General features: G+C 44.4%; 1 protein-coding gene across 6 annotated transcripts in view; it reads left to right on the top strand.

The window, feature by feature from the left end:
- ATP7B (ATPase copper transporting beta) overlaps nt 1-18,037 on the top strand; it is an 80,620-nt gene that overhangs the window by 15,277 nt on the left and 47,306 nt on the right. For 3 of the 6 annotated variants that reach the window (XM_008273873.4, XM_008273868.4, XM_051832252.2), the window contains exons 1-2: nt 11,266-11,420; nt 15,646-16,876. In XM_008273873.4, the coding sequence (XP_008272095.3) occupies nt 11,361-11,420; nt 15,646-16,876 (1,291 nt within the window). In that variant the 5' untranslated portion in view covers nt 11,266-11,360. Of the gene's footprint in view, nt 1-11,264; nt 11,421-15,645; nt 16,877-18,037 lie in introns of those variants that run through there. The other 3 variants (XM_070048898.1, XM_051832253.2, XM_051832254.2) reach the window with 2 other exon arrangements.

Here is an 18,037-nt window from a genome sequence, read left to right as displayed (position 1 = left end):
CGCCTGGTGATTCTGTACTATCTACAGGAAAAAGTCTGACCTTCCTGCCCTTCCTGCCCTAGCCGCAGCCCCTTCTGGTTGTGTTCCAGAAGTGGTTTGGATGTAAAGTATTTAAATTTTCCCAAATTGGTGGAGCTAACAGGATAGATTATTTGAAAGCATTTGGACGTATGATCCCAATGTAGTTATTAGCCAGCACAGAAGCAGCATTTGTAGCGGTCCTATAGCAAAAGTTGAAATGTGTTTAATAACTCGTATTTTGGGACTGGTGCTATGACATGGTGTCAGCATCCCATATAGGTGCCAGTTCAAGACCTGGCTGTTCCACTTCCCATTCAGCTCCCTGCTAATGCGTCTGGGAGAGCAGCAGAGGATGGCCCAGGCACTTGGGCCTGTGCACCCAAGTGGGAGATACTGAAGAAGCTTCTGGTTCCTGGCTTCGGATGGGACCAGCCTCGGCCATTGCTGCCACTTGGGGAGTGAACCAGGGGATGGAGATCTCTCTCTCTCTCTGTCTCTGCCTCTCCCTCTCTATAACTCTGCCTTTCAAATAAAATAAATCCTTAAGAGGAAAAAAAAACCTCATATTTTAAAAGGCAGCAGAAAGATAAATGACAATTTAGGGGATGATTTTTCACCTAAAGTGGCTAAATTTCAAAAACATTTAGTGTTAAACGAGATAAGCTTATCTGGAAAATCCACTCCTATTGCCCAATACATGTGAGGCAGTCATCAGGGCCTGTGGAGATACTGATAGATCCCTATCAGGAGAAGGAATCACAGATAAACAAGACTCAGTGATCTCAAGAAAACATTCACATACACCAGGCTGGTCTCACTGGCTCCTTCAGAGACGATTGCTAGGTTTGGGTCCAAGTCCCTCAGCATCAAGTGTGCTTTTGCTTAGTTGGAACTAGTTTGAATGGCGTTTCTTGGAAATTAAGGCAGGTTCTGTTTTTGGTAATACTTGGAAAATAAGACACCAGCTAGAAAGATTTTGGAGGAGTTGGCTTGAGAAGTGTTTGAGAAGTGCTACCAAAAAAGTGGTCTAATCCCCATGGAGTAAAATGACAGCAGCAAAATAACCAGGCTATGAAGGCCCAGTGGTGAAGCTTCCTTGCCTCAGGGAGGACAGATCTTTTGGTCAGTGGCTGTTGGAGGCAGTCATGGCGGTCCTGGTGGAGAGGAGGGATCATTGTGGGCTAACTGTAAGGGGTGGAGGATGAATCCCCCAGTGACCTTGAGGGGACATGTTCCTTTTTTAAAAAATTATTTTGTATTTATTTGAAAGGCAGAGGGACAGAGAAAGAGATCTCCCATCCTCTCATTCACTTCTCAAATTCCTGCAAGAACCAGGGCAAGGCAAGGCTGACACCAGGAACTCAGAATTCAGTCTTGGTCTTCCACGTGGATGGCAGATACTCATGTCCCGGAGCCATCACTTGCTGCTTTCCCAGGATGTGTGTTAGCAGGAAGCTGGATCAGAAGTGGGAGAGCTGAGACTAGAGCCCAGACACCCAGATACCAGGTGTGTGTATGTGTGTGTGTGTGTGTGTGCACGCACGCTTGTTGTGTTTTCAACTAGTGGACTAAATTCAGTCCACACTGTGGATGTTGCACATGCAGTTGTGGCAGGAAGTGTTAACCAGGATTAGTGACTGGTGGAGCTGTTCCTCCTCTGGGGGATAAAGTCACCTTCCTAATCTGAGCCCATGAGGTGGGGGATGGGAAGGGAGGCGGAGCAGGTAACTCCCTGGATTACAACACTGTTGAGTCTGCTTCTGTTAATCCTCATGTGGAACAGCAGGTAGCTTGAGAAGCCTGAACTGTGCATTAGTTTCTGGCTGTTGTACCTCATAAACAATGAAGTGAGCCTTGTTAACCTGTGAGTTTGTGCAGTCAGTTCTTCTTGAAGTCAATCCTGTGGTCCAAGGGAAAACAAAACTGCAGGGAACATGGACCTTTCTTACACCTTCTTGAAAATGCAAGTCATGTTGCCTGGGAAATACTTCTTTCATCGAGAATTCTGTCCCCTGCCAGCATTGGAGCTATGGAAGAGGCAGCTGAAGTTATTTCTAGAAGTGCTAGCAGCTTGGTAATAAAAGCAAGCGGCATATTTCCCCTGCCCTGGGCTGGGTTTCTAGGAGTATGCACGGCAGAAAGAAATTGCTTAGCTTTGGGAGGTGATTACATCCTGGCCTCATGGATACACAGGGCTGAGAGCATGTGCGTGTGCAGGCTGTGTGCAAAGATCGACAGTGCTATATGCAGTGTGATAAGTGAGAGCATGCCAATTGGTGGGACGGTCATAGATAAACAAAAGCAAGTAGGTACGCTGCGGTGTGCTGCCTGCCCAAGTTCCTGAAGCCTGCTGCCTGACTGAACACTCCGCCAGGCAGCTGGCCACCTCAGGGGCGAAACAGTGCCTTCCTCCTGCTAATTAGGACACTTAAGCATTTCCTTCTAACCCAACCAACGAGTCTGGTGAAGGTGAATTGGTTTAGCAGGGAGTGAAGGTGCGACCTGGACGCAATGGAGAAGGCTGGGGGTGAGGTGCCCCAGAACCTCAAGCAGTCCTTCCTGGCAACTCTGAGTGACCCAGAGGTGACCCTGCTGTCTGTCCACAAGCGGTGGTCCTTAAAGAGGAGCCCTCAGGCCAGAATGGTGTCTTTGGAAGAGGAAGGCTCCTTCCAGTCAGAGAAGGCAGAATTTCCACAGAGGGTTTTGAATGGAACCCGGGTGAGTTCCGATCAGGTCAATGCACTTGCAGAGGGGCTAAAAAGCCAGGAGGGTCTTGAACACCGTTTATCAGTAGAGGTTTCTCTGCGTGGCTCCTGTGTGAGAGGCTGGGGAGTGAGAGTTTGAGTGTGGTACTGAATGTAAGGCAGGTATTCTGCCCAGGGTGAAGGTTGCGTCTTGTTTCATATTTTCAGGATGTTTTGTTAAGACTTGGTGAAGTACAGGTCTTTCCAAAATGCAAGCCCGACAAAAAGTAGGTCTTTCCTCCCTTTCTATTTTTTAAAAGGCATACCTTATATGGTTAATCTTCACAGTTCAGCTAAGTAAACAGTTTGAAAGCATTGTTGCAAAGTAAAGCGGCTTTTCTTATGCAAATAAGTTTTGTTAACCCAATGGTAAGTTTATATTGGAAAGTAGGACGTACAGCCTTTTGTAAGAATGGCGACTTTTTGTAGCATTTCCAAGTGGGACTGGCAGTCTGTGTGGAGTCTATTTCATTGACACAGAGTCGTCAATGAAAGTGAAGGGATTCTAATAGTTAACATACAAAGGAAAGTTTTGCTAAGTACTTAGCCTTCTTTGAGGCCTATTCTAGTGTTCATTGTTTAAAAAGTCCCCAAAACCAAAAGAAATTTTTTTGAAAAGAGCTTTCTGAACTGTAGGTATGTTTAAGTCACGTGGATATTGAAGACAGGTTTTTAGCCAGGATATAAATATGCTTTGAGATGTTTATTTTAAAATGTTACATTTTTTGTGTGTGTACTGAATTTGTGGAAAATTCTAAGAGCCTCCTTCGAAATGTCTTCCCAGGCAAGTTTAATAACAGGAAGTGTAGAATTATCATTTGTAATTTGGGAAGCTTTTACAAAGAGTTAGGGTCAAAGAGTTTTTTGGGTGGGGAGGACATAGAGTGATAGCTATACTACAAACTGCATGTACTGTGAACTTTGATTGCTTTGTTTTCTAAAATACTTGAGTAGTTTTCATTTTATATCTTTTTGAACTGTACTAAACCAGTAGCTAAACTAATATGTGTTAACATTTTAAATGAATGACAACATATTTAATCTGACTTTTCATGTTGCCCGTGTATGCAATATATGTCAGCATTTATATTTTTAGCCAAGTATTTCAGAGAGTAAAATATTAAACATTTTCTAGGGAAAATGGTTGAGAGCATTTCTTTAAAAGGTCTAAACTATTACTTTACAAATTCCAGCCTTTGTGTGAGGTTTGGGGATGTGTGCCATGTTAGTGATTTTTCAGTGCTCTGTAGTAAGGGAACAACCTGAACAGGCCTCAGAAAGGAGGGCTGGAGAAGAGGCCTTGGTCGGGCAGCTCTGAGCGCAGGTGTGTTTATAGGCTCTGGGGCCTGAGCTGGTAAGTCCGGAAGCCTCTTGCAAAAAGCAGGATGATAGATCTTGCTCATGGAATTGTAGAGTATCACATGCATAAAATGTCATTAGTTACTACTTCTGCCCAAATTGTGCTTTTCAGTAGAATTCCCAACTCTTGAGATGTGCTGGGTGCTGTCTAAATGTCAGTGTAGGACTCTGTTATCTCAGAGATCTGTCTCAGCATAGTTGCAACTCTGTTTTTTCTAACTTCCTGACTGTAAAAGTAATATATACTCATTATAAAAGACAAATTTTGTATGGGGTGAGAAGAGTACAGAAAATATAAAGAAAAAGAAAGCATCTATTTCCCCTATATGTATGAACATGTGTTGTGTATGTGAATGTGTTCATGTGTATATACATACATATATATATTTACAAATAGGAAATCACATTATACATAATGTTATATACCTTGCATTTTTAACTTAATATTTTATGGATACTTTTATGTGTTACATATGTTACGTATGTGATACATGGGTCTGTATTATTATTTTCAATTGGAATCCCGGGGCCGGTGCTGTGGCGCAGCAGATTAATGCCTTGGGCTGAAGCACTGGCATCCCATATGGGCACCGGTTCAAGACTCGGCTGCTCCACTTCCAATCCAGCTCTCTGCTGTGGCCTGGGAAAGCAGGAAGATAGCCCAAGTCCTTGGGCCCCTGCACCCACGTGGGAGACCCAGAGGAAGCTCCTGGCTCCTGGCTTCGGATCGGTGCAGCTCCAGCCGTTGGCGGCCAATTGGGGAGTGAACCATCGGATGGAAGACCTGTCTCTCTCTCTCTCTCTGCCTCTCCTCTCTCTGTGTAACTCTTTCAAGTAAAATAAATAAATCTTAAAAAAAAAAAAAAAAAAAAAAAAAAAACAGATAAACTGGAATCCCACTTTTGAATTCATGACTTTTGAAAGAATTTAATTATCCTCAAATAGGGGAAATTTATAGTAGCTGGTTTGTGATTCTAAAAGTCAACCGTAAAGTTCATTACAGTTGAATACTTGCTCATTGTTAACAGCGTGTTGACTCAGAGAACTAAGCACTTGGTATGTAGTAGGCACCTTGCTCAGTTAATTTATTTTTTTTTTTTGGTGGGAGAAGATTGATTGATTTATTTGAAAGGCAGAGTTATGCAGAGAGAGAGAGAGAGAGATCTTTGTATCCCATGGTTCACTCCCCAAATGCCACAATGGCCAGGGCTGGGCCAAGCCAAAGCCAGGAGCCTAGAACTCCATCCGGGTCTCCCATGTGGGTGGCAGGGGCCAAGCACTTGGACATTCCTCTGCTGCTTTTCTAGGTTCATTGGCAAGGAGCTCTTTCAGAAATGGAGCAATTGGACTTTAGTGAGCTCATATGGGAAGCTGGTGTCTCAAGAGAAGGCTTAACCCATCATGCCACAGTGCTGAGACCTCTGATTTAATCATTTTGACGATCTAGGGAAGTAGTATCAATCTTTTTTAACAGATGAGAAAACTGAAAATGAAAGATTAGCTTATTTGTCTGAGGGATTTTACCCTAGGTCAGTGTAATGAGACACCATTGCTCTTCATTTGTTTAATAAACAGGATGAGATAGAGTTTTGAGATAGATCTAACTGTTGGAAACCCACTGGTTTGTAGTTTATGGAACATTAACTTTCAGGTGGCACTTTGTTTCTAGAAGACACAGGTAGCCGCTGTGAATAAAACATTAAAAATTTTGCTCTTTAGGTTAGTGGATTTGCTTGCTTGTATTTTATATTTCTTATAAATGGTAGAGTCTGTTCTGTGTGATTTAGAATGAAATCTTTAGGCAAGCTGTAAGTTTCTGATTCATTCATGGTTTGGACAGGCAGAGGGGATAAAATGCCTTTTTTAAGGTGTAACTGGCAAAACGTGTGGAGAGTGCATCCTCTCCCACATTGGCGTACTCATATTAGAAACTCGGTCCTTGCGGGTGTGAGCAGGACCTAGTAAGGTTCCTAGGCAGTTAGTTTATGAAAAGAAAATGAGGGTATCCACTCACTTCTCCAGTCCCAGTCCAAGAAAGCAAGAACATAGGAGAACAGGAGGCAGGGGCCTCAGTGCCCTGGCTAGATGTTCTGATAGAAGCTGCCAGGGACTTCTGGCCTGCAGTCTCTCATACCCCAGAGGTGAGCAGGGAAGGAATAGGGACCAGCTTCTCAAATCCCCTCGACTGTACCCTCCTTTTCTCTTCTAACTTCTTTGGGGGTGAAGGGGGCTAGGGAGTTGTTGGAGGTTGCTGGACTCTTGTTCAAAGTGTGCAGAGATTTCTACCTTCTTTCCAGAAACAATGCCTAAGCCTCCTTACCTATGACCCTTTTGACTTCTGGCCCAGTTTGGCTGCAGGTTTTTTGTCTTTGAATCCTACATCTGATGGCGTCTCAGTGTGCAGTATCATGCTATGGAATGAGTGAACAGACTGGAAGTGGATTTACATTGCAGCAGAGAGGTTTGACATGAGACATGTTGAGATGATGACTGTAGGATTGTTAGGTTGTGGACTTAGCATTTTTAGAAAGCTCTATACAGAATTTTGCCTTCAGGGAGGGGTAGTTAGGTTGGGTTTTATTTTTGTCTAGGTGGAATCAAGATGACCCAGCTGGTGTGGGTTTATCTCTTCTGAAATAAAGGGGAAAAAAATAGATGAAATGTGTGTGTGGGGGGGGGGGGTGGAAGTGATCTGGTCTCTTTGGCATCACTAGAATCTTATTTGCTTTTCCAGAGAAAATTAAATTGAAATTTTTTTAGTTATTTAAAAAAATTTTTTTAAATAATTTGAAAGGCAGAATCAGAGAGAGAGAGAGAGAGATCGATCTTGCATACACTGGTTCAACCCTAAATGACCACAACAGACAGGACTGGGCTGGGCTGAAGCCAGGAGCCAAAGTTTCTTCCAGGTCTGCCATGTGGGTGCAAAGACCCAAGTACTTGGGCCATCTTCCACTGCTCTCCTAGGCCATTAGTAGAAAGCTGGATTGGAAGTGAAGCAGCTGAAACTTGAATCAATGCCCATATGGGATGCTGGTGCTACAGGGGGCTTAACCCGCTGTACCATAGTGCCAGCCCTAAATTGAATTCTTTAACTTAGTTTTCCCTGAAAGTTATGTCTGGGTATAAACTGATACCTGGATATAAACATCAGTAACAGTAAATTGGTTTTTTTTTTCATGTTTTAAATAGGATAATATTTATACAGTTCTGCAACTTTGTTTCTTTAATATACCATGTTGCTTTTCCATGTCAATACAGTATGTATAAATTCACTTATTTTTAAAAATCACTATGTAGAATTCTGTTTGATAGGACTATTCATATCCACTTCTCTATAGAAGAATATTCAGGGGTTTCTACTTATCACTATACAGAAGTAGCCATGATTTTTTTTAAAGACTTATTTTATTCATTTGAAAGAGTTATAGAGAGAGGTAGAGAGAGAGAGGTTCTCCCATCTGCTGGTTCACTCCCCAAATGAAACTAGGAGCCAGGAGCTCCTTCTGGGTCTCTCACACGGGGACAGGGCCCCAAGAACTTGGGCCATCCTCCACTGCTTTCCCAGGTGCAGTAGCAGGGAGCTGGATCAGAAGTGGAACAGAGAGGACTAACCCGTGCCCATGGGATGCTAGCACTGCAAGCATCTCCGCTACGTGACAGCGGCAGCCCTTTTCCTTAGCTATTATAGTAAACACTTCCATATAGCAAAATAAAATGTTAGCAGCATTATATCCTCAGATCTGCCAATCATGCCATATAGTAACAAAAAATAGTCCTCAGTCTATTGACTTCTACTGTTTATGTGAGTATCTGATTTAATATTAGTGTTGACATTTTTTCTAACCAATGGTAATACTTCACATGTCATATAAGTGTCTTACATCATAATCTTAATATAATTCTGGGAAATGACATAAAGGGATTATGGCTTATAGTTTTGAATTAGACTGTTTATTCAGACATATCTTCCAAGATACTGAGTTGCTTGATAGTGACAGCCCTGTCATTTAATACTCCTTGTTTATAAAGTATTATTGAGAAGATTCTGAAATACAAAAGTACTGTTGATTGATGAACATCTGATAGAGTAGTTGTTACAGTATATGTAAGTTAAAAGCAATGTAATTCAAAGCTGTATGGTAAGAGATTGTAAATGGATTTTCTGAGATAATATTGTGATGTCTCTTTGGACAAAGTTACCATTGTCTTATAATGTGTGAATTTTGTTGTATGTTGAAAACAACCTATGTTTTATGACTGCCGTATTAACTCTCATTAATTTTATTTGTTAACTTTTTTTCTGAAGCAAATATCAGCTATTCTGCATCTAATAGGGGTTACTATTTTCCCTTGCTGTGACTGAGAAGGAAGAAGGCAGTGAATAGTCATTTGTACAGGATTACCCAGGAAATGCACATTCTGCCCTCTGGAGGGCCGAGATTGGGTTGATGTACACACAGCTCAAGTGCATAGTAGAACTTCATACATGGCTGGCGCTGCGGTTCACTAGGTTAATCCTCCGCCTGCGGCCCCGGCACCAGCACCCTGGGTTCTAGTCCTGGTTGGGGCGCCAGATTCTGTCCCAGTTGCTTCTCTTCCAGTCCAGCTCTCTGCTGTAGCCCGGGAAGGCAGTGGAGAATGGCCCAAGTGCTTGGGCCCTGCACCCCATGTGAGACCAGGAGGAAGCACCTGGCTCCTGGCTCTGGATTGGCCCAGCGCAACAGCCGTAGTGGCCATTTGGTGGGTGAACCAACGGAAAAGGAAGACCTTTCTCTCTGTCTCTCTCACTAACTCTGTCTGTCCAAAAAAAGAAAAAAGAACTCTATACATGTTTGAATGAATGCCTGAGTTTTTAAGTAGACAAAAATATAAAAAAATATTATTGGAAGCTTTTTCTGGACCTTAGTAAAACAACATTAAAGAATAAGGTGGGGAGGCAGTGCTATGGTGTACTGGGTTGAACCTTCTCCTGTGGTGCCAGCATCCCATATGGGCACTGGTTCGAGTTCCGGCTGCTCCACTTCTAATCCGGTTCTCTGCTGATGGCCTGGGAAAGCAGTGGAAGGTGGCCCTAGTCCTTGGGCCCCTGCACCCACAAGAGAGACCCAGATGAAGCTCCTGGCTCCTGGCTTCAGATTGGCCCAGCTCTGGCCTTTGTGGCCATTTAGGGACTGAATCAGTGGATAGAAGACCTCTCTCTCTGTGTGTCCCTCTCTCTCTCTCTATCTGTAACCCTGCCTCTCAAATAAATGAATAAGTTTTTTTTTTTTTTTGAAAAAAAAAAAAAAATAAGGCAGGCAGGTTGGAGTTAGGGTTATATATGCCAGTTTGAATGATTAATTTTCCTTATCAATAAAATGGAGGAAAACACTAAGTGCCCTGCAAACCTTCCTGAGTGATGTTTGAAGATCATATGAAGTGAGTTTGTTCCATAGTCCTTCATTATCAAGTGTTTGTGAGTTAACCCTTTAAGTTGCCTTAGCTGTCAGGCCTGCCCATACAACTGTAGAGAGGGCATTATTATTACTCCCATCTTATACCTAAGGAAACCGAGGCTTGGGTGTGTCCATACAAGGCTGGAATTCATATCCAAGACTATAAGATGTATCCTCAAGGATACAAATGTTTTGAACAAATGTAAGTGGAAATGTTTTTTACATAAAGCAGTGAGTGTACAGAATACCATTAATTCATGATTGTTATTATATTTATCATAACTTTTTTTAAAAACTTATGTTTTTTGTTGAGAGGCAGAGAGAGGGGAGAGAGAAAGAGAGGGAGGGAGATCAATATATAGATATCCCCTCTGCTGCTGGTTCACTCCACATATGCCCATGAGGTCCAGAACTGGGCCAAGACAGAGGCCAGAAGCCAAGAGCTGGAAACTCAGTCCAGGCTTCCCATTTGGGTGGCAGGAACTCGGTTATTTAAGTCATCATCACTGCCTTTGAGGGTCCCATTAACAGGAAGATTGAGAGTGTTCCCAGGTTGTTGGACACACAGAGGCTCCTGGAGGGTAGAGCTCTTGGAGAGGGCCTGATGCTCCCTGCTCCTTCTCCCATACCTTGCTCTGTGCATCTCTTCACCTGTATCCTTTGTATCTTCTTTATAATAAATCAGTAAGTATAAACAGGTGTTCCTCTGAGTTCTGTGAGCCACTTGAGCAAATTAATTGAACTGAGGAGGAGGTTGCCAGAATCCTGATTTATAGCTAGTTGGTCAGAAGCATAGGTATAAGCCAGGGACTTGTGGCAACCTCAGCCTCAACCTGTGGCATCGGACACGATCTCCAGGTAGATTAATACCAGAACTGTGTGTGTGTTTTTTTTGTTTGTTTGTTTGTTTTTTTTTTTGACAGGCAGAGTTAGACAGTGAGAGAGAGAGAGAGAGAGAGAGAGCAAGGTCTTCCTTCTGTTGGTTCTCCCCCTAAATGGCCGCTACGGCTGGCTCACTGCACTGATCCGAAGCCAGGAGCCAGGTGCTTCTCCTGGTCTCCCATGGGGTGCGGGGCCCAAGCACTTGGGCCATCCTCCACTCCCAGGCCACAGCAGAGAGCTGGACTGGAAGAGGAGCAAACGGGACAGAACCGGCACCCCGACGGGGACTAGAACCCGGAGTGCTGGCACCGCAGACAGAGGATTAGCCTAGTGAGCTGCGGCGCCGGCCCAGAACTGGGTTTTGATTAGTGGGCACCCAGCTGGTGTCCCCTGCTGTAGAACTGCTTGCTTGCTTATGGGAAAAACCACCACACCTTCCTCACTGCATCCTGGCTGTCTGATCCCTTCAGTTGCCCAGCTCTCCTGAGACTCTGTACTGGTTTCTTAAGCATTCTGCCAGAGATAAACCATGCATGTATGGGCATCCGTTTGTGCCATGTTCTCGATTCACACAGATGGTGAGAGCATACTGTGATGGACTAGTTTCGGTGGCACTTTCAGCGAACTGTGTATGCCCCCTTGTTCAAACTCTGTGTCATTCCATTCCATATTAATTTGCTCAGCCTAGTGACCAGCTTTGACCAATGGGAACTTTTATAAATGTTTGCACCTTGGACCCTACGTTCTGGGAATGCTTGCCATTGTGACACTCCCTCTCAGAACCTGGGAGTCACCACATGTGAGGTCTTCACCTGGTAATATAGAAAGTTACACAGAAGAGAACCAGAGACCCTGCCAACAGCATCAGCTGAGCCACCGGCTGACAGCCAACACCAGTTTGGTAGTCATGTGATGAATGAACCATCTTGTTGAAAGTGGAACCTCCATTCCTATTCAGACTGCCCCAAATGATGCTGTATGTAGCAGATTAGTCTCTCCTGCAGAGCTCTGTCTAAATTAGAAAACTGAGTCGCTATTATAAGCCACTAACTTTGAATCGTTGCACAGCAATAGATAACTGAAACACATACTGTGTATACTGTATATTCTATGCCTTTTTTTTATCTGCATGATCTACTCGATAACAGGCTATTTCACTGTGTACAAAACTGCCTCATTCACTTTCAGAGCTATAGAGTATTCCTTTGTATGACTGTATAATAATTTAATTAACCAGCCTCTTGCTGGTTAGTTTCACCAATTTGTAGTATTTAATATCTTTCTATTTATTTATTTGTTTTTTTTTTTTTTTTAAACATTGTGGTTTTGATGCAGAAGAGCGAAAAGAGGGGCCAAAATGAACTCCACAAGCAAGGCATCACTCTTGCAGGGGTTTGAGGTTTTTATTTTTTTTTAAGATTTTATTTATTCATTTGAGAGGTAGAGTTACAGAGAGAAAGGTCTTACTTCCATTGGTTCACTCCCCAGATGACCACAATGGTCAGAGTTGGGCTGATCCAAAGCCAGGGGCCAGGAGCTTCTTCCAGGTCTCCCATGCAGGTAGAGGAGCCCAAGGAGTTGGGCCATCTTCTACTGCTTTCCCAGGCCACAGCAGAGAGCTGGACTGGAAGAGGGGCAGCCAGGACTGGAATTGGCGGCTGTATGGGATGCTGGCGCAGTAGGCAGAGGATTAACTTACTGTGCCACAGTGCCGGCCCTGTAGCATTTAATATATATTTTTTTTTCCTTCTTTTTTTTTTTGACAGGCAGAGTTAGACAGAGAGAGAGAGAGAGAGACAGAGAGAAAGGTCTTCCTTCCGTTGGTTCACCCCCCCCAAATGGCCACTACGGCCAGCGCGCTGAACCAATCTGAAGCCAGGAGCCAGGTGCTTCCTCCTGGTCTCCCATGCGGGTACAGGGCCCAAGGACTTCAGCCATCCTCCACTGCCTTCCCGGGCCACAGCAGAGAGCTGGACTGGAAGAGGAGCAACTGGGACAGAACTGGCACCCCAACTGGGACTAGAACCTGGGGTGCCGGCACCGCAGGCGGGGGATTAGCCTAGTGAGCCACGGCGCTGGCCAGCATTTAATATCTTAAAATTTTTTGGAGAAATTCTTGGAAGTAGTATTTCTGGGTCAAGGAGTATCTGAAACTGTAATTTTAATAGGTATTGCTAGATTGCTCTCCAGAGAAGTTCTATTCCCACTGGCTATGTAGGAGGGAGCATGGTCTAGAATATGTGCCATAGGAGACAGCGTGACTGGTTGGAATGTTCTATTTCCTTTAATATTTTGTTGAATATTTAAAAGCCATTTGTATTTCTTTTAAATCAACTGTCCTTTTTCTGTTAATTGGATGTCCTTTTTCTTCTTTGGAGGAACTGTATAGTGTTAAATAAATGAACCCTTAATGTGTGCTGTGTGAAGCAGGTTTCCCCCCCTCATTTTATTATTTATCTTTTGACTTGATTTGAGTAATTGTTTTCCTAATTCCACTTAATTATATCCATATTTTATAGTTTCTGAATTTTCTTGATTTTGTTTGTCAAGTTAGGCTTTTCCCACTTTAATATTATTACATTTTCCTATAGTTCTTTTATTATTTCTTTTTCTACTTCTCAATCTTTGATCTATTTGAAATGTCTTTTGACATAGATTGCAAATTTTTATTTTTCTAAACAGATTTTTGAGGAGACAACCAGTGTCCATTAACACTTTATGCCATGTCATCTTTATATATATACTGCATTTCATATTTACACCACAGATTCAGTGTAGTTTTTTAATTTGCTGTTCCATTAATTACTTATTTCCTTTTATATCTACTGTCTTAAGAGATGCTGTTCTGGCTGGCGCCGCGGCTCAATAGGCTAATCTTCCACCTGTGGCGCTGGCACACCGGGTTCTAGTCCCAGTCGGGCCACTGGATTCTGTCCCGTTCGCTCCTCTTCCAGGCCAACTCTCTGCTGTGGCCCGGGAAGGCACTGGAGGATGGCCCAAGTGCTTGGGCCCTGCACCCCATGGGAGACCAGGAGAAGCACCTGGCTCCTGGCTTCGGATCAGCCTGGTGCGCCGGCTGCAGCGGCCATTGGGGGGGGGGGGGACCAACGGCAAAGGAAGACCTTTCTCTCTCTCTCTCTCTCTCTCTCTCACTGTCCACTCTGCCTGTCAAAAAAAAAAAAAGATACTGTTCTGAATATTTTTTATTTTTATTAATTTGAGAGACAGTTCCCGTCCACTCCGTCACTCTGCAGTAGCACTCAATGGCCAGGGCTTGGCTTAAACTGGAAGTTGGGAACTCAATCCTAGTATCTAACACATGTGGTAGGAACTCAGTCACTTGAGCCATCACTGCTGCTTTTCAGGAAGCTGAAGCCAGGAGTTGAACCCAGGCACTCTGATGTGGGATATGAGCATCCCAACTAGTGTCTTAAGTGCTAGACCAAACGCTTGCCTCTACTGTGAATATTTAAAAAAAAAAAAAAGCAACTCTCTGTAATTATTAATCTCAGACTAGCTTATAGTTTCTTTTGTGAATCTACAAATGAGCATTTATAGTTTCCATTTTGAAAGTTTAGGAAACTGAGCTGCCATTGTAAGCTACAAACTTTGATTTGTCATATAGCAGTAGATAACTAAAACACATCTTAAGGTGCTCAAAAGCCATAGTTGGAAAGGTCTGTGTTTTATGCACAGGGATATGGAGATCAGCACATGTCATTGGGATTTATCTAAGGATAAGTAGGATTGTGTGTGAGTAAGAGAAATATACTTTTTAATCTTGTGTCATATATAAAGCCCTGTTTCCATATTTTGAAGTGTAATAGAACTGATATAAAAACTGTATCTAATTAAGAGATTGGTAGGCTGGGAGCCCGTGAAAGGAAGATTTGTTCTCATAATTGAATGGCTAAATCTAATTATGTATAGTGGTTAGAAAATAATGCTTAACCTGTGGTGGATTAAGAAAACAGGTCCATTAAGAGTGGTGATACATCTGAAATTTTAGGTGCTGACTCTCACTCTTCCGAACACATGGGAGGGCAGTGACACTCAGCTCAAGGCAACGCTGACATTCCTTGTTTTTTGTTTATTGTTTTTGTTGTTGTTGTTTTGACAGGCAGAGTGGACAGTGAGAGAGAGAGACAGAGAGAAAGGTCTTCCTTTGCCATTGGTTCACCCTCCAATGGCCCCTGCGGCCAGCGCGCTGCGGCCGGCGCACCGTGCTGATCTGAAGGCAGGAGCCAGGTACTTCTCCTGGTCTCCCATGGGGTGCAGGGCCCAAGCACTTGGGCCATCCTCCACTGCCCTCCCAGGCCACAGCAGAGAGCTGGCCTGGAAGAGGGGCAACCAGGACAGAATCCGGCGCCCCGACCGGGACTAGAACCCCGTGTGCCAGCGCCACAGGCGGAGGACTAGCCTATTGAGCCGCGGCGCCAGCCAACATTCCTTGTTAAACTCAACCTCCTGCCCTCCCAGCTTTCCCCTCCTACCCTCTTGCCCCAGCCACCGTTGCTTATTTTGCTTCACTCGGGAGCGTACACCAGAGCTTTCCTTACAGGCACGTGGTGTATCTGTGGATTCCCAGCATTTCGGTCCTGGGAGGTCTGCATTTGGAGCCTGGGCCCAAAGGTGGCTGAACACAGTCAATCCCTGCTAGAAAATGAGACAGGTACCCCTTAAAAGAAGTACAGAATTAAGGTGTTTCCTCTCTGGGATTTGCATGTCAGCAGGACTGCCCAAAGTTGGAACTGAAAGGGCCACGCCCTGCAGGGAGGTCTCAGGTCTCAGCTGGAGGCAGGGAGATTGTCTTGTGATACCTGTGCCTTCCCATGTAGGCTTCTGTGCTCTCTGCCTGTGTCTAGGCTGGCCATACTGTGTTCTATGCTTGTAACTGCACCGTGCCTTCTCTATGTCCTTTAGAAGTCCCCACGTCAGCTGAGTGAGGAAGACGGTTCATTGAGGTGGGCGGAGTTGACTTCTAGGTTCAGAATCACAGGAACCCACATGAGCCTGTTTGTTTTATATATAATTTCTTTAGTTTTATTTCTCTGAATTTTATGTTCTTGTACCCATGAGGCATTTTAACATTGACATTGTTTTTTCATTTTCTCAGTGCCAGGCATGCTGAGATATGAGCATATGAAATACAAGAAATATTTAGTTGTAAGGAATAAAAATGTTATTTCTTTTTCTTTTAGATTTTATCTAAACTGTCTTTGCCTGCTCGTGCCTGGGAAGCAGCGATGAAGCAGAGTTTTGCCTTTGACAATGTTGGCTATGAAGGAGGTCTGGATAGCATGTGCCCTTCTCCGACGACCACTGGCACAGTCAGTATATTGGGCATGACTTGCCAGTCGTGTGTGAAGTCCATTGAAGACAGGATTTCCAGTTTGAAAGGCATTGTGAGCATTAAGATTTCCCTGGAACAAGCAAGTGCAACTGTGAAATATGTGCCATCAGTCATGAGCTTGCAACAGGTTTGTCATCACATCGGGGACATGGGCTATGAGGCCAGCGTCACAGAAGGAAAGGCTGCCTCCTGGCCGTCCAGATCCTTGCCTGCCCAGGAGGCTGTGATCAAGCTGCGGGTGGAGGGCATGACCTGCCAGTCCTGCGTCAGCTCCATTGAAGGCAAGATTGGGAAACTGCAAGGTGTGGTAAGAGTCAGAGTCTCACTTGGCAACCAGGAGGCAGTCATCACTTATCAGCCTTACCTTATTCAACCTGAAGACCTCAGGGACCATGTAAATGACATGGGGTTTGAAGCTACCATCAAGAACAAAATGGCTCCCTTAAGCTTGGGACCAATTGATATTGAGCGGTTACAAAACACTAACCTAAAGAGACCTTCAGTGTCTACTAACCAGAATTTGAATAATTCTGAGACCTCGGGGCACCCAGGAAGCCAAGTGGCCACCCTGCAACTGAGAGTAGATGGGATGCACTGTAAATCTTGTGTCTTGAATATTGAAGGAAATATAGGCCAACTCCCAGGGGTTCAAAATATTCAAGTGTTCCTGGAGAACAGAACTGCGCAAGTACAGTATGACCCTTCTCGTATCACCCCAGAGTCTCTGCAGAAGGCCATTGAAGCACTTCCACCTGGGAACTTCAAAGTTTCTCTTCCAGATGGAGCAGAAGAGAGAGGGACAGAGAATAGGTCTTCCAATGGTCATTCTCCTGTCTCCCCCCAGAGAGGCCAGGTACAGGGTACATGCAGTACTTTAGTGCTCACCATTGTTGGCATGACCTGTGCGTCCTGTGTCCAGTCCATCGAAGGCGTGATCTCCCAACGGGAAGGGGTGCAGCGAATATCAGTCTCTTTGGCTGAAGGGACTGGAACAGTTCTTTATGATCCCTCTGTAATAAGCCCAGAAGAGCTGAGAGCTGCTGTGGAAGACATGGGATTTGAGGCTTCAGTCATTCCTGGTATGTAGTTGGTGTATGTCTAAAGCATGTTCAGGTGCAATCTCTTTTTCTCTTTGTATCTTGTAAGTTGTTCCTGGATGGCCAGAGAGGTGAGCCTTGCTCACGGCCTCAGAAGGTTGACAGTCTACCAAAATTCTGCAATCTTTTCTTGCATATTAAATTTGTCAGAGTAGGGGAATAGTATTTCCAAGTGTTAAGATTTTTGTCTCTCCTGTAGCTGGAACTTGAATGCCTAGCTCTTTAAATTTGAGCTTTTCTGGAGAGAATGCTGATTCTGTGTTCTAAACAAAAGCACTCTGGGGACGTAAGGCCCTTCTTACCCAAGGAACCATTATCGCTCCAAAGATTTCTCTGCTCATCAAAGTAAAATAGTAAAAACAACAGAACTTTGGTCTCAGCACCCAGAGAGCACTCTGAAAAGTGGGGATTGAGGCAGTACTTTACCATGGGTTCCCTTTGATGTGTGTAAGAACAGAGAGCTGGGGGGTAGGCTGTGAGATTAGCCATCTTCATAGAGCAAGGCCTCCCATTCCTTGTGTTGTGCCAACCAGACAGAATTTCCAGAGCGGTGGCTGTCCCTGCTCTCCCTTCCCCTTAGTGGCCTGCTGGTTCATGGGTGTTCACTGGCCTCTCTTCCCTTTCCTTTTTCTCATCTGAGAGCCCTGTGAATACAGCAGCATTTTAACTCTTTCTGCATGTCTGCTGTGTGCCAGGGCCTGTGCAGGTTGCAGGGCTACTGCATGAGTGAGACATGCCTGTCCTAAGAGCTTACGTTGTAGTGAGCAGGAGATAGAAGGAGCAAATCATTCCATGAGCCCTTACCTGAGCTTGACTTAGTGCATAGGACAGATTTGTGAAGGGGGCTGAATGGGAGTGAGAGATGTGCATGGGGGAGGGAGGACCAAGACCGTGGGAAGCAGAGGCAGCGGCCTGCACAGTGGCTCCTGCCTGGAGGGAGTCAGGACTTTATTGTAAATGTGAGGGCAGACACTGGTGGGTCTCAAGCAGAGGAAGCATGGGTCACACTATATTTTAGAAGACCAGTCTGGTATCAGTACATTGTGATTGGAGACAATGAAACCATGTAGGAAGCTGGGTGAGAAATGATGTGTGGCTGGAGAGCAAGAAGAAGGACATCCAAGAGGTCAGATCTATCCAGTG

This window comes from Oryctolagus cuniculus, chromosome 9 (genome assembly GCF_964237555.1).
Source record: "Oryctolagus cuniculus chromosome 9, mOryCun1.1, whole genome shotgun sequence".
NCBI lineage: Eukaryota > Metazoa > Chordata > Mammalia > Lagomorpha > Leporidae > Oryctolagus > Oryctolagus cuniculus.
This window is presented reverse-complemented; position numbering and strand designations above follow the sequence as displayed.